The sequence below is a fragment of the Artemia sp. Qi Xiang Cuo genome, chromosome 15 (genome assembly GCF_049724085.1).
Source record: "Artemia sp. Qi Xiang Cuo chromosome 15, ASM4972408v1, whole genome shotgun sequence".
NCBI classification, from domain to species: domain Eukaryota; kingdom Metazoa; phylum Arthropoda; class Branchiopoda; order Anostraca; family Artemiidae; genus Artemia; species Artemia sp. Qi Xiang Cuo.
The window spans coordinates 38,047,903-38,072,463 of NC_142808.1; the positions used below are offsets into that span (position 1 = coordinate 38,047,903).

General features: G+C 34.8%; 1 protein-coding gene across 1 annotated transcript in view; it reads left to right on the forward strand.

Moving 5' to 3' along the window:
* LOC148943638 (uncharacterized) overlaps nucleotides 1–14,965 on the forward strand; it is a 308,181-nt gene extending 293,216 nt beyond the window's left edge. The window contains exons 3-5 of the mRNA XM_089101562.1: nucleotides 6,210–6,332; nucleotides 11,456–11,629; nucleotides 14,833–14,965. Of these exons, the coding sequence (XP_088957688.1) occupies nucleotides 6,210–6,332; nucleotides 11,456–11,629; nucleotides 14,833–14,846 (311 nt within the window). The 3' untranslated portion in view covers nucleotides 14,847–14,965. The remainder of the gene's footprint in view (nucleotides 1–6,209; nucleotides 6,333–11,455; nucleotides 11,630–14,832) is intronic.
* Nucleotides 14,966–24,561: the final 9,596 nt, after the last annotated feature.

Here is a 24,561-nt window from a genome sequence, read left to right on the forward strand (position 1 = left end):
GGGGACAAAATGGCTATCTCAAAATTTTTATTGGATGTGTTTGGGGAAATGGTGGGCGCGGAAGGGTGTTAATTGCCTTCCAATCACTTTCGAATATTGAAAAGGGCACTAGCCATTTCAATTTCCATTCGAATGAGCCCTTTTGAAGTTTCTACGACAACGCGTTCTATAAAAACCATATATGCCCCCAGGGCATAACTTACAACCCTTGCCCTGAGGGCTGTGGGGGGTTGTCATCCTCAAAGACCTAATTTCCAGAACTGAAAACTACGTCGAATAAAATGGCCAGCTCTAAATTTTGATTGGATGTGTTTGGGGAAAAGGTAGGCGTGGAAGGGGTTTTAGTTGCCTTCCAATCACAATTCAATTTCCATTTCAATTTTCAATCGAATGAGCCCTGTTTGAAGTTTCTACGACAACAGGTTCTATAAAAACTTTATATGCCCCCAGGGCATAACATATAACCCTTGCCCTGAGGGCTGTGGGGGGACGGTTGTCATCCTGAAATACCTAATTTCAAGAAATTAAATCTACGTTGAATAAAACGGCTATGTAAAAATTTTGATTGGATGTGTTTGGGGAAAAGGTGGGCGTGAGGGGGGGTTAGTTGCCCTTTAATCACTTTCAACGATTAAAAAGGGTACTAGCCCTTTGAATAATTTCGATCTGGAAATTAACTACGCTGAAGAAAACGGCTATCTTAAAATTTTGATTGGATGTGTTTCGGGAATTGGTGGGCGTGGAAGGGGTGTTAGTCGCCTTCCAATCACTTTTGACTATTAAAAAGGGCACAAGCCACTCCAATTTCCAATTGAATGAGCCCTTTTCAAAGTTTCTACGACAACTTCTTTGATACAAAGTGCCCTGCTCTAAAGGAAAAAATAATAAATAATAGATTGTGCCAACATTGTTCTTATATGCCCCTAGGGTATAACTTAAAACCCTTGCCCTGAGGTTTGTGAGGGAGTGTTCTCCTCAAAAACATATTTTCTATCTAGAGATCAGATACGCTGAACTAAATGACTATTTCAAAATTTTGATTGGATGTGTTTGGGGGAATGATGGGCGTGGGGGGGATAGTCGCCCTCCAATCACTTTCGACTATTAAAAAGGGCACTAGCCACTCCAATTTCCAATTGAATGAGCCCTTTTCGAAGTTTCTACGACAACTCCTTCGATACGAAGTGCCCTGGTATGAAAAAAAAAGAATAATAATACATTGTTGCAACATCGTTCTTTACTTAGGCATCGCGATTGCGCTGCCTATGATACATCATATCCTATCATATTATTCTTACAGGAATTTACTTGTCTACAATAGTTATTTAAGAGACAGATACAAGAAACAATATTCTGCTTAGTGGCATTTTTTTTTAATTTATTGAGCTGTATGGCAAAAATTACCGTGTTCACCGGAAGACAAGTTATTCTACAGAATGAGAAAAGCTTATCAGCATTTTATAAGACTTTGGCCAGCTAGGCCAGAATCAACTAGTTAGGCCACTGTTTCAACTCTAGGCTTTTCCCTGGAAGGGTTTCCAATGATTGTATTTAGAGATGGTTGAAGAAGTATATTTGGCATCTGGAAAAAGTATATGTTGTTATGTTGATACAATAAAACATGCCAGCAAAAACATATATTTCTACTGGACTAGACTTCAATACATTTACATTCCTCTCTGACTAAACATTTAAGAAAATTTGCAATTAATAATCGGTATTTATCATGTATAGGCTAGTATGGTAGTCATAGCAAATCACTGTTATCTAGCAGCATAAATTCCATAAAAACCGTTGAACTAAAGTTTTTCCCGGTCAAAGGTGCAGATTACTCCCATGTAATCTAGGATACAGAGACCCTACCAACAGAACAAGAATATACAGTAATAAGTGATTTTTTTTAATCCTGCTTCACCTAGACAGTATCTATTCAACTTTGCTACTCAATTGACTGAATAATATACACTAAAAATAAATTGTTTTAGTGGAACAAAACTGCACCTTTACCGTTCTCTCATTTACACACCTACCTACTCTCATCTGACTCCTAAGCCCTAATTTTGCCTAGCTTAAACAATCTAGCAGCAAATTTGATATGTTAGACACACTGAGTACCATCATTTTACTTACTTCTACTTTATATTAGTGCTCCAATTTCAAAAATTGTATGGGGCGTAACCACGGTTCTTCAAATTTTCAAATTATGATTTAAAACACTATTTTGCAAGTTCGAAATTTCTTAATATATCATTCTCGAATAAATAAAGTAAAATCAAGAACAGAAGAAAAGCAGTCGGAAAAAAACAGAAACAGGACAAAATAGTTATTATAAAAACAGAAACAGAACAGAACAGGTAAATAAAAAACAGGTCTTCTGTTCTGTTTCTGTTTTTTTTTTGTAAGAACAGAACAGAAACAGGCACTTTAAAAACAGAACAGAAACAGAAAACATAAACAATGCACATGCTTAATGACCACATATTACGTTTTACTGACCACTGAATAAACGCCCACAAAAAAGGCTTTTGCGTTTTATTGACCACATGTTACGTTTATGTCTTATTGACCGCTAAATAAACGCCCACAAAAGAGGTTTAGGCCCTTCTAAAATGAAATCCTACCTATGTACCTTATAACCTTGGTTAGAAGTGTTCTGTAAATCTGCATTCATGCGTTTTCAGTATTTCGTGACGCAGCAATTTGCTCTGCTATTCCAAATGAAAGAGATCTTGCTTTTAACAACCTGAGTCCAATAAAAGTCTTAAGAGATTAATCACCCGGAATTTTCCAAGATGAACTAGCATCACGCTACGGCAATTTGACTCAAAGGGTGTGAATATAAAGGGGAAGCTAAATCCGCAGTTTTTCATATCTGTTTGAGTCGCCGACGACTGCTTAACTAAAATGAATCTTTTTGTTCTATCTCTGGTTGGATTGTTAACTTGTTCTACGTTATCGGAGGGTAAGATTCATATTTAATTATACAATTAAGTATAATAATTTGCTATGAGCCTTTATATATATATATATATATATATATATATATATATATATATATATATATATATATATATATATATATATATATATATATATAGACAGATAGTAGCATGTCAGATACTTAGAACTGCCTGGTGTAATCGTTCACTATAAATATATGCGCTAGTTAAAAATAATGACAAAGAAGAAGTTGAAGTTGAAAGAAAAACAGCAGAAAAAACAGCGACCTCAACAAGAAGTTGAAGTTGCAAGAATTTTTTGAACAGTGGTTTTATACTTTCAGATAGACTTGAGGAATTGATTTAACTCTTACTTCGAGTCGCATTTTTGCTATCTTCAATTTCTTCTGGAGGATTTTCAAACATATTGCCGAAAAAACTGCCAAAACTAAAACTATATAATTTTCCTTATGTAAAAGTTCTTTGACAAAAATAACCAATGCTACTAAACAAATATTTAGTTTGGAATAAACCAGGAATTCCAATGTCCCTGAACAGCCGAATTGTAGGTATCCCGTGGTATTCTTTAGAAAATTACTGGGTTCCTGTTGAATTTATTAAGGCTTTGGAACAAAATTACAACAATTTCTACTTATTAAAGTTGTTTTTTAGCTTATTTTTACACCTACTTCATATTTTTTCAGCTTAAAAGATGTTTTCTAAAACACTAAACTATTTATAGGTTAACTGTTCAAATTAATTGGGCGTTTGCTCAGTAACTAACACTATGCCATGACAAAATTATTCAAAACTAGAATCAGTAGCAGAAATATGGTCCCAAGCCATGGAGAACTTTTGGCTAAAAAAATATATATAATTTTTTTTTTGTTTCTACCCAAACGGCAATCGAAAGGTTTTTTTAAGCAATGATCAGAACTGGTTCCTTTTATTGCCTTTATCAGAGCATTTTGAAAAAAAAATCTTCCCTTTTGATTTTGATTACATATTTCTTTGGCTCCAACCTATATCCAGTTCAATTAAAATGCTATATTGCCAAATTTTTTAATATTTTATGGTGAAATATTCAGAAAATTATTAAAAAATTCTCACGAGGACCCTCCTTTGGGGGAGGATGGAAGGCTCCTCTAAAAACGTCCGAGCATACAAGAATCCCATTAGAGATACAAGAAAATTCATATAAATATGGACAGTAAAACAGGATTAGATGAAATTTGTGGTCGCATTAAAATATTTAATTTGGATTCAACTGAATTAGATTCGAAATTTAAACGAATTGTGATGATCAATACTGATTAAGTTAGCTTTGGACGAGGGCCTACTAAGAGGAATGTTCATTTTGCAATTCACATAGTGATCACAATTAGGGGGGCTGATTCAGTTATGATGAGAATATTCGGAAACTGAGCTTCGGAGAGGCTCAACTTGAGGATCTATGTTTAATTAAAATTGAAGTTACAAGTTTCATTGCTCTTTGTCTGATTTATAATCAGAATAGTTTTATAATCAGGCTTTATTAAAATCTGACAGAGTAAAGTTCAATTCACCCAATGTAGTTGATCTTTGTTCAAATGAAATATCATTGAACGCTAATGAACCGAATCCAAGAGGGTCAAAGAGGCTAGCTTCCGCCTTTGCTTTGAAAAGAAATAGAGAATTAAGCAATATGTTGTTTTATTTGATTTCGTATATAAACTTTTGTTTTAAATTGTTTTAGTTTAGTTTTACTACTGATGACTGGTCACTGTATATGTGACCGAAATATCTGGTATTTTTTGTGAATTTCTATACACTGTCTATTAAAAAGGATTTTATCTCTATTTTGAACTTTTATTTTTCCGCTAAATAAAATAAAAATTGAAAATGAGATGTTATCAAAATGTCTGGGAAAATTCCAACTAAAGATATGAACCCAAAAAATATTTTGGCAGAAGAAGGCCAAAAACTCTTCTGGGTAGTTCTTAGCTTGAATACCCGATGCCATTGGCTGATGTAACTTGGGAGGGGATCCATGAATAAACTTGCCCCTGGGGCCCAGTCTGGCCTTCGACATTATCATACCAACTTGCATGGGAGAAGGGAGAGTTCTAAGCTTCTGATTTAAAATCATCATTGTCGCCATTTACGTCAATGATGTGGAAAAGACAAATTAGGAAGCAACAAACTGACTTTTACTACTATCCCTCATGAACGGGACATGAAAATGACTCAGGTTAAAAAACTGAGAGTTCAGCTTGAAATACGCCATTTACACCTATGATCAGAAAGTGCCATCATTGCCTTTACGAACTAAAAAAGACGAATTAGCATACACAAAATCAGTATTACTGACTAACATCTTAAATGAAAATTTCAGAGGTTTCCAAAAATTGATTACAGACTTGCTTACTGAATGTTTCACTCACCTGGCTCCAATACTTTATTCAAAATATCCAAAACAACTTTTTGTTGACAAAGCAATTTTTAGCCTATTTCTTATCCTGTGAGTAATCTTGGATTTTCTCTGTTTGAGGTACGACTGTTTTATTCAGGAATATGCTTGAAGAATATTTCTGTAAATAGGACGTAATAACTAACAATTAATAAGAGCTGACGCGTGTCATTTACGATAAGCACGGCAATACTAGGACCACTCACTTAAAAAAAACAAAAAAACAAGGCTTTCCCCTGTAAAAATGTAAAAGGCTTTTGTAATAAACGTTATGTGCATTTAATTACATATACTCCTTTCGAAACCATAAAAAATACATAATGTATTCATCCAAACAACATAGTAAAACAGCAATGTAACGGCGAAAACATAGTTTCTTAGTGAAAATGGAAAACATGAGTGTTAATTGTTTTGTAGCGATAAAAATATCATTTAAAAATATATTTAGTTTTTAGTCCTTATTTAGTTTTTAAGGATATTGGCTAGAGAAACGAAAAGGATTAGATATGAGCTGTAAGCACGAAAAGCAACGGGGTTAACATTCAGTAAGACCCAGACAACAGACAAGAACATGCAGACACATTCGCAGGGGGGGGGGGCTACATTCCCATTCCTTGCAATGGCCAAACTTTGTGATTTTTGCAAACCATGAAGTGAGTTTCTTAAAATTCACCCTTTTACGTTTTTTTTTAATCTGGCCTCCTTGAATACACCCTCTTTAAAACAAATACTTTCATATGAGGCTGAGCAGAGTAAAAGTAAAAATATTCAAATTTGGATATCGAGCAACGGATTATGATATTTTCATTTCATTGTTAAAGGTTTGTCAAGAAGTAGATCCAAAGCATACGAACATTACAGAAGAATGAGTCGGTCAAATCAAGACAGTGATGAAGATCATCAAGATCATGCTGGACAACAATGGTGGCAGTATCTGGGCCAATGTAAGATCAGTATATTTGTTATTACTTAATTATTTATTTATTTGTTTCAACTTGATTTCTATTTTTATTGCTTAAAAATTTCCTCTTGACAATATTTTGAAATAATGTTTCCAACAAGACCTTTAACTGAATCTTCACGGCGTCCAGCTACTTAATTTTTTTCTCGTAATCAATTTCCTCATTAAAGTTCGTAGAAAAAGATTTGCAACACTTTAAGATAAATAGGGAGGAGAAAGTTCATTGAAAAAAAGAATAGTCATCTTAAAAGACTTAAACGTAACACTACTCTTTAGTCTCGTGATTTAATAGTTTAATTATATAAACAGGGATGGCGATAACCGAAATGGGTAGTGGTAGAAACTATACTCTAAATGTAGAATTGAAATAGAATACGGACTACTGAGAGAAAAGACTGAAGGTTTTTTAACCTAGCTTTATCAATCATTAAATATGTTGGGGTTAGCTTATTCAAATCTATTATTGACTAGGCTTAACCCACTAAGAGCAGCCTCAATACTAAGTAGTCACAAGTAACTCTTTTCACTGATCTTATAAGAAGACATAGGGTCAATTTCACTAGCTTCGTCATCCAGCGGGATCAAATCTATCGCATCCTCAAATCCTGAGAGCCTGCCCAGGAATTTCAATCATAGTAAAGAACTCAACCTAATTTCAACTCAACCTAAGAACTCAAAAAAACTCAACCTAAGTAAAGAACAAGGTTGGTACATTGTATTATTTGTTGTTTTTTTTCCTTTAGATCAGGGCACTTCGTATCGAAGGAGTTGTAAAAGAATCTTCGAAAAGGGCTCATTCGATTTGCAATTGGAATGGCCAGTGCCCATTTTAATAGTCGAAAGTGATCGGAAGGCAACTAACACCCCTTCCAAGCCCACCATTTCCCAAAACACATGCAATCAAAATTTTGATTGGAAGTGTTCCAATCAAAATTTTCTTCACTGATCTTATTAGAAGACATAAGGTCAGTTTCATTAGTCTCGTCATCCAGCGGAATCAAATCTATCGCATTCTCAAATCCCGAGAGCCTGCCCAGGAATTTCAATCATAGGCGACGCATTAGTGCTGCCTAAGTAAAGAACGATGTTGGTGAAATGTATTAATATTTTTTTCCTTTAGACCAGGGCACCTCGCATCGAAGCAGTTGTCACATAAACTTCGAAAAGGGCTCGTTCAATTGGAAATTGGAATGGCTAGTGCACTTTTGAATTGTCAAAAGGGATTTGAAGGAAGCTAACACCCCTTCTACGCCCACCTTTTCCACAAACATATCCAATCAAAGTTTTGATATATCGATTTTGTTCAACGTAGTTGATATCCATATGTAAATTATGTTTTTGAGGACGAAACTCCCCCCAGAGCCCTCAATGCAAAGGTTGTAAGTTATCCCCTGGGGGTATATAAGATTTTTATAGAAAGCTTTGTCGTAGTAACTTCAAAATGGCTCGTTCGATTGGAATTTCAAAAGGCTAGTGTCCGTTTTAACAGTCAAAAGTGATTGGAGAGCAACTAACCCCACTCTCACACCCATCTTCTCCCCAAACACATCGAATTCAAATTTTTATATAGCCATTTTTTTCAACGTAGTTGGCAGTTCTAGAAATTAGGTCTTTGATGATGACACCCCCTCCCCCCTCACCCACGACCCTCAGGGCAAGGGTTGTAATTTATGCCGTAATTTATGGACAGTGCTCTTATTAAGGGTTAAAAGGGAGGTTGAGAAAGGAGTTAGTTACCCTCCAATTGCTTTTGACTATTAAAAAGGGCACGGGCTCTTTTGAATTTCCAGGCGAATTAGCCCTTTTTCAAGTTTCTGTGACAAAACTTTCAATAGAAACCTTATATGACACTACATATATATATATATATATATATATATATATATATATATATATATATATATATATATATATATATATATATATATATATATATATATATATATATATATATATATATATATATATATATATATATATATATATATATATATATATATATATATATATATATATATATATATATATATATATATATATATATATATATATATATATATATATATATATATATATATATATATATATATATATATATATATATATATATATCCAATAACACATCCAATAAAAAATTTTATATAGCCCTTTTGTTCAACGTAGTTGAAAGTTTTGAAAATTAGGTCTTTGAGGATGACAGCCCCCCCCCCTCCACATTCTTCAGGGCCAGGGTTGCAAGTTATGCCCTGGGGTCATATAAGGTTTTTATAGAAAGCGGTTTCGTAGAAACTTCAGAAAGGGCACATTCGATTGGAAATTGAAATGGATGGTGCCCTTTTTAATAGTTGAAAATGATTGGAGGGCAACTAACCCCCTCTCACGCTCACCATTTCCCCAAACACATACAATCAAAGTTTTGAGATGGTCATTTTGTTCAAAGTTGTTGAAAGTTCTATAGTTGTTGAATGTTTGAAAGTTGTTGAATGTTCAAAGTTGTTGAAAGTTCTATGTTATAGGAACTTCAACAAGGGAGGATATATATCAGCAAATGGAATAAATATCAGCATATGTATATTAAACTGACAATGCAGTTTTTTTTCATTAAATTCATTTGATTTTTTTCAGTAAAGTACAAATTATATTCTGGCTTTTAGGAGGCTTGGGATTTAGAACTCTACTCGCATTAATTTCTGCTCGTTTTGAGTTTGACTTTTATTTATTTTGATTTCTGTTTGTTTTGGGTTTCATTTATTTATTGATACTGATTTGTGCTAGTTGTATTCTTGGTAGATTAATTGATTCTATTTTTGTTCATTTTGGTTTAATGGAGTTCCTTACTTTTTTTAGAAACTTATTTTGTTGAGAAAGTTTTTTTTTACTTAATTGCAAAAAAAGGATCTGTTTTCACTTACAGCTGATAAGGCTAAAGTAGGAGGTGTTTGAGTGTAGGTGGGTGTGTAATAGCTCTGAACAAGTAAAAAAAATATAAAAATAAAATTCACATTTTTCGCTGACCAGGAACGACAACAGTGCTATCTGTATCGAATTGCGGAAGATCAGGAAAAACTGCTAATACTTCCTATGGATGTTCCCGACTGGGAACATGACCCTGTTTTCTTTTGCTACATCCTAAACATCAGAAACAAACAAAGTCTTCTTAATTTTTTTCTTTACCTTAGTCCATAAAATTCAAAATTTTGAAGTCTAATTCCTATTTCACTGTTTCCTAAATTTTTTATTATAATACCTCCTCAAAACTCGAAGTCTTGCCTTAGTTTTATGGACAACTATTACGATTATCGAAAAGAGTAATATTTTATTATCCCTAAAGTGTTCATACTAAAAAGTCTAAGAAAGTATCTTCTTTTGATAAGAAATATTGTTTTTCGACACAAAAATATGAAAGAGAATAAGAATTTTTTTTTACTAGCTTTTGGAATCCTTCGTTATCAAGAATTGGGGAATTCAAATATAACAGATATTTTAATACCTTGGGCAGTTTCTTTCACTACATACTAAAAATACTATGGTTGTTCAATGTTTCAAAATTCGTTAAGAATTTCTAAAAGTATTTTGACCAAATGGCAGGAATCGATTGGGAAGCACTTGGCACAAACTACTCGGTACATCTGACTCGTACAAGGCCGTATCCAGGGGGGATGGAAGTAGAGTGTTTGAACCATTCCCCCCACGAAATTTCACAAAGAAAATGGATATAAACAAGTCTTTTATGGGTTTTTTAAGTTTTTTTTACCCTCCCCCCCACCCACGGACCAAAAAAAATCCTTTTATAACCCTCCCCCACCAAAAAAGAAAAATCTTGTATATGGCCCTGTACTTATATAGTCTAATTTTGTGACCATAGATGCTTCTTGGAATGACTGATAAATTGGGTGATATAAATTAAAAATCATGGAAAGTGAGCTTCAAAGCAATGTTACATAATAATTAAAGACATTTTACAGCAAGAAAAAACATTCCTATCCAAATAAGGCTTGCATCTAATGCATGAACGAAAAATAGTTTCCATCGTCATGTCGGTAGTATTTGCAGTCGTTTGTCTATGATCAATCCTAATCATTTTTGTAACACAAATAATATTTGGATTCCCCTTACTCCCTCCGCGGGGTCCGGCTTGAATACTGTGACCGCGTACTGTACTCTTTGGAATTTTTTTCCCTATTGAACCCCAGAGATGCCACTCGTCTGGTATCTTTAAAGCAAATCTTAAACAAAATTTGGTTTGTGTTTAATTTTTTCTTTAATCTAATTTTCTTTCTCTTGGGGTAGGTGCATCCAGGATGGGTTAGAGGGTCTATTGTTTTTGCTGGGTGGTTTCTTTTTTTTCTTGGTCATTTTTAATTAATATCCTAATAGAATTGTTTTAGGTTTCTAATGTCTCAATTATTTTTTCGAATAGAACTGTGTTCTATTCTATTATCTTTTTCAGCATAAGCTGTTCACCAAACTCTCATTTTAGCCAGCATTCCTTTTATGAAGAAAGAATTATAGTTACAACATAAAATCAAGTATTACAGTAAAAATTACCAAAACATGATCAAATTTTTGGCTGTTTTGTCCCTCTTTTTTATTTTTATGTTCATTCTTTATTATCATTATTTATTATTATAGTGGGACTAATGATATTTGGTAGTATCTTATGCTGCACGCTCGTGAAAACTTCCAACGTTTCACTTTTGTAGAATTTGTAAAAATTAAAATTTATTTTTCAGTTTGTGAATAAAGGAACCTAAATGTAATTTATTTTTGTAAGATTTCAGCTTGTAGAAGTTTTGTTGCTCGTAAAAGTATTGTAGAAGTAAATGTAAGTATTATTTTGCGCATTGCTCCTTCTTTATACATTATGCTTCGAGATCATCTTCAGTTTCCAAATGTCATCGCCAATTTTAATTTAGTATTGGTAGAATGTTCTATTGTCGTATCAAATGAAACGTTCTTTTCAAAATACCGGCGTTATCATTTTATGAAATAGCTTAGAATATTATTCTGATGTGAAAAGGTGTTTGTGAATATGGGCTCCAGCCTCAAGCCCCTCCCCCCTATACTCACTCCATTCATCGGCTCTTTAATGACTTTTGGTTACAGATCCATCTAATAGAAATGGTTTGATTCCTTTTCCTCGTATTGGAAAGCGTCAAGAACGAAACAATATTCCTAACTTTGATATGTTTGATAAATCAATTTTTGAAAAGAGTCAAGAAGGTTTTGGTAACGTGGGTCCATTACAATATCGATCTGAAAAAGCTTTGGAGGAATCAGGTGAAGATTATTTTGATGTTTCTTTCCTTGTTTACACTTTAACAATTTTCTCCATTTTTTCACTAGAAGCTGATGCACAGAAATGCATTCTTTCATTATTTTGTTTTTGTTTAAAACGGAAAAAGCTGACTATAGTGTTGTTGTTGATTTAAAAAAAATAAGTATGGCATAATTTTTTAAGTAACAAAAAGACATCTTTGTAAGGGACGCAAGAAAGTAATAGCCAAACAACTACTTTTGGTACTATAATGGAGGTTTCAAATTACTATATTTCAAAACAATTCAGAACATTATGTTTTACGGAATTCAGAATTTGTATGCCAAGTTGAAAGTCCCGGATGGTACGTGTTACATATTCCTTCCAAAGAATTTCTTTTTTTTGTAAGAGATTGAATTAAATTTCCCCAACTTTATTTTTAATAGCCAAAATTACATTATTTAGGATAACATAACCTTCAAAAATGGTGCTTAATCCATATTTTTGTAGTATTTTTTTATCGCAATTATTTGAGAAAACACTTCTAAGAAAATTGCATGGCAATTTTTAATGTAATGTCATCTTGGCATTTAATCATAACTGATCAGTATTGCTTTTGAAATTAAGATTGTCATGAAATACACTATATAATCACGATTTCTTACATATTTGCGAGACTCTATTCTGTATTCACTATTTATCAACTGACTGTTTTCCTCTGTATATTTATAAATATTGGTATATTATAGTATGTTGTCATTCAATATATTATATTAATAATAGAACGTTATAATTAACATATTATAATTAATATACATAGTTAATAGATCGACAGATATATTGATCGTGTATTTCCAAAGCCCAAGATCCATATACACACAAAAATTCATGAAAAATAAAGAAATCACAACAGAACAAATTATGAAACTTATATTAACGTGATGTATACCAAAAACTACCTTACGGTAATTTATCGAGAAAATAAATATAATGTAATGATATAAATAATAATGAACTGTAAAAAATTGTCCTTACTTCTAATCACTTCTCTATGTAAAAGCAAATAAGAAATATTGTGATTGTATTACTACTTAGTAAAATACCAGGAAGCAGCAAAACAATCCCATGTAAGTAAATTTCCCTTAAATCAGAGAGCAATATTATAATTATTAATTAGTAATTATAACTGATAATGTAATTACTAATATAATTAAATTAGAAATATATTAATAGAAGTAAAATTAGTTTATTGCTAGATATCTCATACGTTAATTTAATTGCTAAAACATTCACTGGTTTTTATATTGATTTTTTTTTATATAATCATCGACTGTTTTCATAGGTAAATCCTAGAATATTAGTATGTTCCAATATTTTATTATACATACGAAATATAACATTACTGATAATATATGATAAGTATTATAATGAAAATCCATTTTCACAATATATTACTGAATATCCGAATATCAGTGTGTTTTTCCCATTAATATATTACTAATTTTAAGTGAGGGGAAAACCTGTTTAAAAACATAGTAAGGCAAGAGATGTTAATATTCTATCAAACTGTTAAAAAAGCAATGAAGTTGTTAAAATATCAGAAGGGTCGGTTTCAAGACCTCTCCCGTGTATATCACAGCGTCTAAAATTTCCTCTGAGAGCAATAATTTACACAACAAGGTTGACATTAATTTCCAAAGTATCCTGTTTGATGATAAGGAAAATGTGCATAATTTCATTGGATCTTAAACAGAGGATGTCACCAAGTGATGATACTGCCACGAGTAGAATATACAATATATTTTACTAGGATACCTAAAAGCGCTTCCTAGTTAAAATGAGCCAAATTAACAGCTATTTTTTCATGCATATCTTTAGAAAAAGAACTTATAGATCCTATTGAATTTTTCCACCCTAAAGCTCACGAATCGAAACTTCATCTTCTTCTTTTTTAAATTTTAGGTTAATTTTGTTACACGAAAGTACCTTTTAATTTGTAATTTGGCTGGTTATCATCAGCAGTTTTTTCTTCTTACTTACCTGGTCCCATGGAATTTTCTGACTATACATGAATATTCTAAACAGCATTTAAAACTTTACAATATGCAAAAGAATAAAAATTTAGTTGTCAAAAGTAGTCCATAATTGATTGTTTTTCAAACCTTATCTTAGCTCCAAGTTCACGTACGAATTGATTCAACGCTATATTGCATATTAGTTCCTGTCAGTGCACCATTTTGTCATTATGATCAATGGCTATATAACTTTTGTAACTACTTCATGTGTTTAAAGTCCAATTTAACATTGAAACCTTATAGGAGCGTCAATTCTTTAAAGTGTTCCGTAATATTTGGTGTAAAGTGTAAATTTTTTTACAATATTTAGATATTTTTGTTGGTGATGACAGAGAACCAATTCAAATAATTTCTATTCTAAGGGGGTGAAACACAGGAAGAAAGAGAGTTAAAGATTAATAGAGAGATAAAAAAAACGAACCAATAGCTTCCTCTTGCATAGACTGACTGCTAATGCTAAACAGAACTGGAATAAGGAAATTCGTCCGCTTTGATGACATGAAACTAAAAAGAGGTTTCAATTCATTTTGGTGCTTAATAGGTGCAGAGAGGTTCGGCACTAATGATGGAGGTTAGTAGAGGATTTCTCTGGGGAAATCCTCTAGAAAGGAAAAAAGTGTATTTTAATACCATAATCTTGACATTCTTTTTGGTAATATGGGTCCTTTGGACTACTTTAGGGGGAGGTGAGCTTGGGACAGAATGTCTCTATGGAATTTGAGCTACTAAATTGGTACATTTTAAAAATTTTAAGTAATACTTCCTGCTTTATCAATTTTTTGTGCCAGGTCGATAGAAACTGCTTTTTCTGAAACCAAAGTGTTTTGGTTATGGATACGGGTTTTTGTCTAATAACTATAAGTCTTATCGACTGATGGAAGTCCTTTAATGTCAGACGAGACAAGACCTGCTAAATATTTTGGATTCTTTCATGAAACCTATTCAAAACCGCAACCTTAACATTCTTATGATTTGGTTAGTCATTATTTTTATTTTTTGTGTGTAATTCATCTGTTCTTGTCACTTTTCTGTTCTTGTCACTTGTCACTTGCTCTCTCTTTCCAAGATAAATTTCTGTGCACATTCTATTTTAATAACCCACTAAAATTGGTACAGCAGTTCTATGTAAAATTTATGGCTTTTTTTTTCAGGTGACGAGAAATAGAACAAACTTCGGGATTAATGTAATCGTGTCAAACACGAGTTTTGAATTTAAGGAGTTTGTTTATTAAGACTGTGATTATTATTGCTAAGAGCATTGATTAAACGATTTATGTGATGTTATATGTGTTTCTTTACTAAATTACTTATAAAGCTTAGTGATTATCAGTATATCGCAGCCTTAAAAAAAAAAATTTCCAGCTGTCCAAATTTCTTACACTTTCATATCAATCAATCAATCATTTATTACCCACAACTACAAGACAACAGGTAGTACAAGTGAAGTATAAACATAATAATAAAAAAAAGAAAAACATAATAATAAAAAAAAAGAAAAACATAATAATAAAAAACAGAAAAACAAAAAAGAAAATCAACAAACACTAGCAATTAAATTAAACAAAGAAAAGAACTGTAAAAACTGTAAAAGATCTGTATATGAGATATGATAAACCTCTTTAGGTTCAGATTTAATGTAAGATCTGCATAAATACATAGAATTTCAAAATCTTCAGTGGTGTTTTCTCTAAACATTTTCAAAAAGTGTTTCTGAGTAGTTGGGCAGTTTGCTTTAAGCCGACACTATGTACGCACGGGTAGGGCCACTAATTTAACCCTTTCAGTCACGAATTTTAGCCTGGAAGGTCAAAATTATGAGAGTAGCGAAAGTCAACCATGTGATGGATAAGTACTTACCAGGAATTTTTTCAGATTTTTTTCTGAACGTCTTCTTTCTTTTCCACCATGTACTTGAGCAAGGACAGTGTGACCAAATTTATTCAAATACAGTATAAAACCAATGAAAAACTGAGACTTCAAATATAGTACAAAAAACGAGAAACTGAATTGACAATGATCCTTTTACGTTTCTTTAGGTTTGTGAAACTGTGCGAAACAGTTTCGCGATTCTTCCAGGCAAAGTGGGACGTTGCACTTGGTACACATGAACCTAGTCTTCATGATACAGGGGGCATTTTTACACCTGTTTTGGGCGGCAAATTTTTCTGGCCAATGAGCAAAGGAATCTTTCTTCACGGCGGAGCAGGGCCTACGAAATTTGAGTTTTCGTTTCCTACGATTTTCGGCAACCGAGTCTTCTTCATCACTCTCCTCCTCTTCGCTTGAAGGAAGAGATCTGGGTCGGCCTCTTCTTCTAGGAGTGTCTTCAGACATAATGAGAGTCTCTGCTATGTCGAGTCGGAAGGTGAACGAATCGACAATGTTCTTTTGTCTCATATTCTGTGCCTTGCAAATCTCGACATATTCAAGCCAACTGTTGACTACAGCAAGATCGATCAAATGGAATACGAGTCTCAAAGTCCATTTTTTTGATCGAATGAGGGTCCTATAGTAGGATACCATCTGGTCAAGCTTATCAACCCCACCCATACTCAGGTTATAAGCCGCAATAGCTTCCGGCTGCGTCACTTGTACCTCTGTCTTCGTTTTCTTACACCACTTCATCACGTTTTTTACGTTGCCGCTTCCAATCATGTTAGAAGCGACTATCACCGAGCTACAGTCCATCCACTTGATCAGACATACTTCTCCACTCACGAGCTCGTGGAACGCCCCCCTTCCTTTCTTTTTCAGAGACGTATCAGATTCCAACTTTGCGCCAAGAACTCTATTCGCTCTGATCGTGCCGGTGCCATACATACTTTTCCGTTCAAGCTCTTCAAGGAGCGGACTACTCGTAAAAAAGTTGTCAAAGAATATTTTCGTATGCGGGCGAAGCTGGACGCGACCAGCAAGAGCTAGTACCATTCCAGGTCCCAGTCCGAACTGCTTCTGCTCTTCCGTCAGGATAGTTTTCTTACCCTGGTAAACATCAAAAGTGAGTATGATGCCGTTACTGTTACAAAGCATAAAGATTTTTATGCCCCACGGTGTTGGCTTCCCCCTGATATACTGTTTTATGTCCAATGCACCGGTGTACGGCACCATTTGCTCGTCGACTGATACATACTCAGAAGGTACGATGCTTTCTGTCTTTTTCAGGACCCGGTCTATAACCGGACGAACCTTCCATACGCGATCGGTGTTCTCCGGGTCTTTAGAGAGGATATCTACCAGATGAAACAAATTTCGGAGACGCGAAAACCTATTGAAGTTCATGGCGTCTGCTATTAGAGGTATCCGAGTCCGACTACCCCAGTACATGCGATACCTTGGGAATTTAAAAGCACTCATCGCTATATGAATACCTATGAACCTTCTTATTTCAGAGGCTGTTGTACCCAAACTTGAGCCGGTTTTCTGTACAGAATAAAGATTGGTCATCTCGGCGGCTAACTCATAAAATTCACTATCAAAATATTCTTTGAAGTAGTCTATAGGCTCCTCGGGACCAAGTGGCGGCGGCGCCGGGTCGGCATTGTTGATAACTTTCGAGAAGATCGCATTCTTCCATACGAGTCTGCGTTTTCGATTTTTCGGAGGCGGGGGAGGAGCGGCTCATCATCCTCAACTTCCGATAATGAATCTTCATCCGTATCGTGTGGCTGCGATAGATTTACTGACGCCCAATCTTCACCTTCGTCATCTGAGTTTGGTAGGTCCGATAACTCTGAAAGGTCTGAGTCGATCGCGTCCAAGACATTCAGTATGTCAGCGTGACGAACTCGACGTGGTCGATCATTGGATGGACCTGGAAAAGAAGATAGTGAGTCGCTTTTCCAGAATAGCGACTTGACAGGAAAAAGTTATCACTGATTTTTTAAAATAAAAATACCAAAAATATGTTACTCTGACTGTACCATATATTCTGCTATTGAACTAGAAAAGTTAGTATCAAGTCACACTGTCCTTACCCAAGAACACGCTACTTCGAAAAAATCTGCGGCATCTATCCAACGCACTAGCGAGGTAAACTTTTTTATAGATGGGGTAACTAACTGAAAAGGACAAATGAACCCCTTTTTTCGCGTATTTTCATGGTAAATCTGGTAAAAAAAATGCATGAAAACATACCTGGTAGATCCATTCTTTCGAGTACGGATGTGCAACAACTTCAAAATACTGCTAAAAATCAGAATTTAGCATCATCGGTTTGAAACTTCGCCAGTGTCTTTTCGCATTACTTATTATTATGGAGCGCATACTCGAGTATCGCTGCCACCTACAGGGTCCAAGAAGACCAAGCGAAGCTGTGATGTTCTCATGTGAGAACATGGTGACTGAAAGGGTTAAATGAACTACTATCTCTATTGGGAGGGAAGAGGCTTAATAACTCAAACAGTGCAGTCAGAATTTCCAAATATTCTTCAGGCTGCTTCACAAAGATCTTAGAAAACCCCCTCTTTTTAATAGTAAGGTGGCCAAACAGCAACTCAAACATAAAAGTAAAATAAGAATGTCTAGTCCTAAGGTATCACATAATTTGCTGTCATTTTCTGAACTAGAGGTTTTGCTGCACGCATTGATGTCACATGTTTTGTGAATGAAAATTTACAAAGCCTGGTATGCAGAAATTTTTTGGCAAAAATCAAAGTTGCCATACCAGAAATTTAGCGGTAAGTACACAACCAAACAGTCGTCATAGGCAGAAACTTTTTGGTTCCGCCTGATACCTGACTCACATTACCATTCCGTACCATAGGCTACTTAGCGTGAAAATGTAAAATTGTCTTTGAATGGTGTGCTAAAGATAATCCACCAATTGGAATCAAGTTTTATTTTCTTACATACCTTAAGTGAAACAGGGTAATAAACCTACTTAGTTTATGTGAAACTACTGCAGCACATAGATAAAGTATTTGCAAGACTTTCCGGTGGCAAAAACGCACATAATCATGCGTATAACTGTTGGTAGAAGTTGCAACAAATATAAAATAAAATAAAAAATGAATTACTATAGTGTAATTTATCCATATGACTTGCCCAAACATTCCCCTTTGTAAAAAAAAGGAAATAAAATACACCATTCGTTTTTGGCTTTGATATCTGCGAATTTTGCAAATTATATTCTACAAATTATATGAAAAATGTAACGAGTCTAGGAAAAAATCAGAAAAATCTTGTGCTTTCATAGGGAGGGGGCTGAATTACAATACCTATTGTTAGTATCAATCTACTATCCATTCAGAATACACACGAGAAAATCACTGGGCACAATAGAAAATTCGGACGGTGACGGCAACTCGATCCTATACAACTCAAGAAATTCTGTGTTGGAGGCTATATTAATTGACCAATAGCCAAAACCTAAAAACAAGGGAACTAAAAAAGATATCAAATGCACATATCCATGCTAATTCATGAATAAAAAGAAGCATAAATACATCAAGAAGAAATGTACGCTGAACTTGAACATACAAGATCAGCTGAAATTGCAGAGTTGAATCGAAGACTTTTCCACCAGTTTTAGTTCTTATGTAATTTTTTTTTTTTACTTCACTTTCTCTCAAAGGCTGGTGCGCTCTAAATTTTTTTTTTTTTAATGATTTATTGTTTAGGAAATATCTCTAAGTAGAAATGTTATGCTAATTTAAGAATGTAGCCAGATTTTGGTTGCATCCTCATTTTAATTGTTTTATTCTGTTTGAAACACTAAGAATTCCTCGCAAAAAAGGCCAAAAAATTATATCCCAAAAATACATGAATACAAGAAAAAAATCTAACTACTATTTCGAGTTAATCATAAACTGGAAAATTCTTTTATTAAAACTCTCCGTAGCGGGCAGGAGCCTAAAATTGGCGTTCCGGTATATATAGGCAACTCCAATACATCAGATAAAATTGGTAAATTCCCGAGTGAACAGCAAAATTCATCCAGGAATACAAAATCCATAGAGTAATTAATAGCAACCACCTTCGTTCATTTTGTAAAGCAATTATAAGAAATGGAGAGGCCACTTCCACCACATCACTTCTTGCAGACAAGCAGTTTCTTTTCTGTGTTTTCTCGTATTTTCCGTAATAAACTTCAACATTAAATAAAGCAGCAACATCGAAGAATTTTTGGCGGCCAGTTAACCAAATTCGTCCTAAAAATGAAGTTATGCTTAAGCTTTGGAATTCAACTAAAAAAGTGCCATCAGTGTCTCGTAGTTTTATTTATAAAACCAAGTGAAATTTTCATAGAAACAAGCTAAAGTTTACGCATGTTAACTTATTATGTTTTTTCTCAAAATGATGAAAAATTATCCACTGTGAATTTGTGGTACATTTCCATGAAGTATTAGAATGTTAGCTTTGAGATAAAAAATTATACATATTTCTTATCTAATTTTGGTTTGATGAAGGACCCAATCAGAGAGAAAATAAGACATCTAGGTCCAAGACACCGAAACATGTACCACTGTAACTGTGAAATGGGTCTGCAGAATTTTTTCTAGGGTCTGCAAAAAATGTTTAAGAGAAAACTTGATTTGCTATAAATGGCTACTTTTTTCCAAAAGTCAACGAATATAGCTTTTTTAGCAAAATCCAGTCTTAAACGGAATCAAATATCAGACACTGCCCCCTCTCCTTATGGGCAGCCGTGATTAGTAGATCCCACTAAGGTATATAGGGGTGATGTTGTTATTAAACGTATAGATTACCCACTAGTAGTGTCAGGGGTTTATCCAAATCTGAAATTTAGGAAGGGTAGCTACCTTCCAGGAGGTTATGACGTTGGTAGATTCAAGGATGAAAATTTGAGAGAAACTTTCCAGGAACAGTTGAATATCAAACCACAGAGTCTGAAATTCGACAATGTAGAATACGGATGGGATAATTTTATAAAAATAGTTTGTGAAGTAGCAGATGATGTCTTAGGGAGGAGAGTTAGTAATGTAGCTAGGAAGATTAGTTAAATGCTACAAGTTTGGTAAAAAAAAAAAGAAAAGAAGGGGCTTATACAAGAGCTAATTGAGTGGTTGATCATATGAGAATGAGTGGAATATAAGGAAAGTAGATAAAATAGGAAAACAAGGGTGAGTGAAGTGCAGCCCATGGATAAAATATCTAAATATCTGGAAGATGCAGCCAGATGGTATAGCAGTAATATAGTTCTATTGGCATGTTAAAAAATTGATGGGGAATAGTCAATTTGTATTTGTGATAAAGAGAGAGTTAAGAGATATGGGCAAAAAATTTTGGGATGTGCTTAACAGTGAAAAAGTTAAAGGAAATGATATAGAAAAGAACAAAAAGCTTGTGACACTTTGGAAGTGAAGAATGATTCATTTTGCAAGGAAGAATTAGAGACAGTCCTAAAAGAGCTGAAAAATAACAAGGCCTCAGGTACTGATAGTGCAGTAAACGAAATTCTTAAATATGGTAGTTGTGAAGCTCAAGATAAATCAATGAAAATTATGAATATGGTTTTTGAAAAAGGAAGTACCAATCGATTTTAGAAATAAATCGCTTGAAGAAAGGTAATAAGAGTGAGTGTCGTAATTATAGTAGCTATTTTTTTGGTTTCTGTAGGAAGCAAATTACTTAGCATGATGATATCTTTTAGACTTGAATATACTTTAGATCAAGTTTTAAAGGAACAACTTAGGAGAGGAAAAGGATATGTTAACCAGACTTTCACTCTTAATTTGATATTTGAGAAGTACCTGAGTCATCAGACCCTTTAATCCTCAGTTTTATATATTATGAGCAAGCGTTTGATTTGGCTGATAGAAGAGCTTTAGCGAAAGTCCCATCCTTGCATGGTATACCAGAAAAATACATTAAAGTGATTAGTACTATTGTTGAGAAAAACATTGCTACGGATAATATTGGAAGTGAGGTTAGTAGTTGTAATTAAGTATGACCGCACTAGACCCTCAAGGTCCTAACTGGTGGTGCTGATCTCCGTTTTGTGTTCCTTCAGACAGGAAGTGCAATAGGGAGTTGGGGGCCAGTCATCCAGTATTCTCGCACACCCTCCTGATTACCTTCCCCAGATTTCTCGAGGTACCTATTTAGAACTGGATCAACACTGGCTGAGCTTACAGAGTCACGCCACTGACCATCGCCCCAAACCAAATATTAAATTGGGAGTTAAGCAGGAGTCCGTTTTATCCAAATTTATATTGATCATTTTGATGGACTTTGTCCTGAAGAACACGGCAAACGCTACGGTAGAGTATGGAATCATTTCGGAAAGTAAAACTTTCCTAAACTTAGACTATGCTGATGACTTTAGTGTCTCAGATGAAACTTTTAGCAAAATGAATGATGTTTTAAAGGTTTTGAGAGTTCAGAATGCAAGAATAGCCTTGAAAATTCACTGAGACTAGGAATTAATTAGAGGAAACTATAGTAAAGGCTATATAACTCCAAAATTTTATTATTTATTGTTATTTATTTTTTTCCCAGAGGCACCTCATATGGAAGGGGTCGTCGTATAGCCTTCAAAGGTGGCTCATTTGATTGGAAATCGAGAGTTATAGTGCTCTTTTTAAGGGTCAAAAGTGATTGGAAGGCAACTAACACCCCTTCCACGCCCACCATTTCCCCAAACATATCCAATCAAAATTTTGACATAGTGATTTCGTTCTCCATAGTTGCTTTCCAGATATAAATTATGTTTTTGAGGAGGACGCCTCCCCCCACAGCCCTCAGGGCAGGGATTGTAAGTTGTGCCCTGGGGGCATATAAGATTTTTATAGAAAGCTTTGTTATAGAAACTCCAAAAAGGACTCATTCGATTGAAAATTCAAAGGGCTAGTGCCCTTTTTAATAGTCGAAAGTGATTGGAGGGCAACTACCCCCCCTCCCATGGCACCTTTTCCCCAAACACATACAATCAAAATTTTGAGATAGATATTTTGTTCAACGTAGTTTAAAATACTGGAAATTAGGTCTTTTAGGATGGCAACCCCCCACAGCCCTCAGAGCAAGGTTTGTAGGTTATGCCCTGGGGGTATATAAGGTTTGCATAGATAGGTTTGTCGTAGAAACTTCAAAAATGGCCCATTTGATTGTAAATTTAAATGGCTAGTATCCTTTTTGATAGTCGAAAGTTATGTGAAGGCAACTAACACCCCTTCCACGTCCACCATTTCTCCAAACATATCAAATCAAGATTTTGAGACAGCCATTTTGTTCAACGTAGTTGAAGATTCTGGAAATTATATATTTGAGCAGGACACTCCCAAAGTCTTCAGGGCAAGGGTTATAAGTTATGCCCTGGGGGGCAAATATGGTTCTTATGGAGGAAATGCTCGTATAAACTTCAGAGAGGGCTCATTTGATTGGAAATTGAAATTTATAGTTCAATTTTTAAGCGTCAAAAGATATCGGAGGGTAGCCAGGCCCCCCACGCCGTTTTTCCCAAATGCATCCGGTAAAAATTTTGAAATAGCAATCTTTTTTAAATAGTTCAAAGATCATATAAAAAAAAATCGGTGTTGACACAACCCCCCGGGGGCCGGGGGCAGGCGTTGTAAGTTATTTCCTTGGGGCATTTATGGTTCTCATGAAAGGGATGCTCGTATAGACTTCAAAGAGGGCTCATTTGATTGGAAATTGAAAGCTCTAGTTCACTTTTTAAGAGTCAAAAGAGGTTGGAGGGCACCTATCCCCCCCCTCCACGTCCTTTTTTCCTCAAACCCATTCGATGAGAACTTTGAGATAGCCATTTTTTTAAAATATTTCAAAGACCATATGACGAAAACTTTGGGGTCAACCCAGCCCCAGGGCCCGAGGGCAGGTGTTTTAAGTTAGTCCCTGGGGGAATATATGGTTCTTATGGAAGGGATGCTCTTATAAACTGCAGAGAGGACTCATTTGACTGGATATTGAAAGTTCTAGTTCAGATTTTTAGAGTCAAAAGAGATTGGAGGGCAACTAGCCCCCCCCCCTCACACCCCTTTTTCCCCAAATGCATCCGATAAAAGTTTTAAAATAGGCATTAGGTTAAATATTGTTCAACAGTCAGATAACAAAAACACAGGTGTCGACACAACCCCCTGGGGCCAGGGGGCAGGAGTTGTAAGTTACGCCCTGGGGCATATATGGTTCTAATGAAAGAGGTATTCGTAAAAACTGCAAAGAGGGCTCATTTGATTGGAAATTGAAAGTTTGAGCTCATCTTTTAATAGTCAAAAGAGATCCGAGGGCAAATAGCCCCCCCCCACACACACCTTCTTTTTCCAAACCCATCTGATGAAAACTTAGATAGACATTTTGTTAAATAATAGTTAAAAGGTAAAAAAAAATAGTTCAAAGGTCAGATAAGAAAAACTCCGGGCCAATACAACCCCCCAGGGCCCGGGGGAAGGCGTTCTAAGTTATGCCCTAAAGGCATGTATGGTTTATATGAAAGGAATGCTCGTATAAACTTCATAGAGGGCTCATTTGATTGGAAATTGAAAGTTCTAGTTCAATTTTTAAGACTCAAGATATTTAAGGGCAACTAGCCCCCCATGCCCTTTTTCCCCAAACCCATCCGCTTCAAATTTTGAGATAGCCAGCTTTTAAAAAATTGTTCAAAAATTAGATAACAGAAACTCCGGTGTCAATACAGCCCCCCAGGGCCTGGGGGTAGGCGTTGTAAGTGTTGTCCTGGGGGCGTATATGGTTCTTATGAAAGGGATGCTAGTATAAACTTGAGAGAGGGCTCATTTAATTGGAAATTGAAAGTTCTAATTCACTTTTTAAGAGCCAAAAGATATCCAAGGGCAACTAGCACCCTCCCACACCCTTTTTTCCCCAAGTTCATCCGATAAAATTTCTAAAATAGCCATTTCATTAAAAATAGTTCAAAGGTCAGATAAGAATAACTTCTGTGTCGA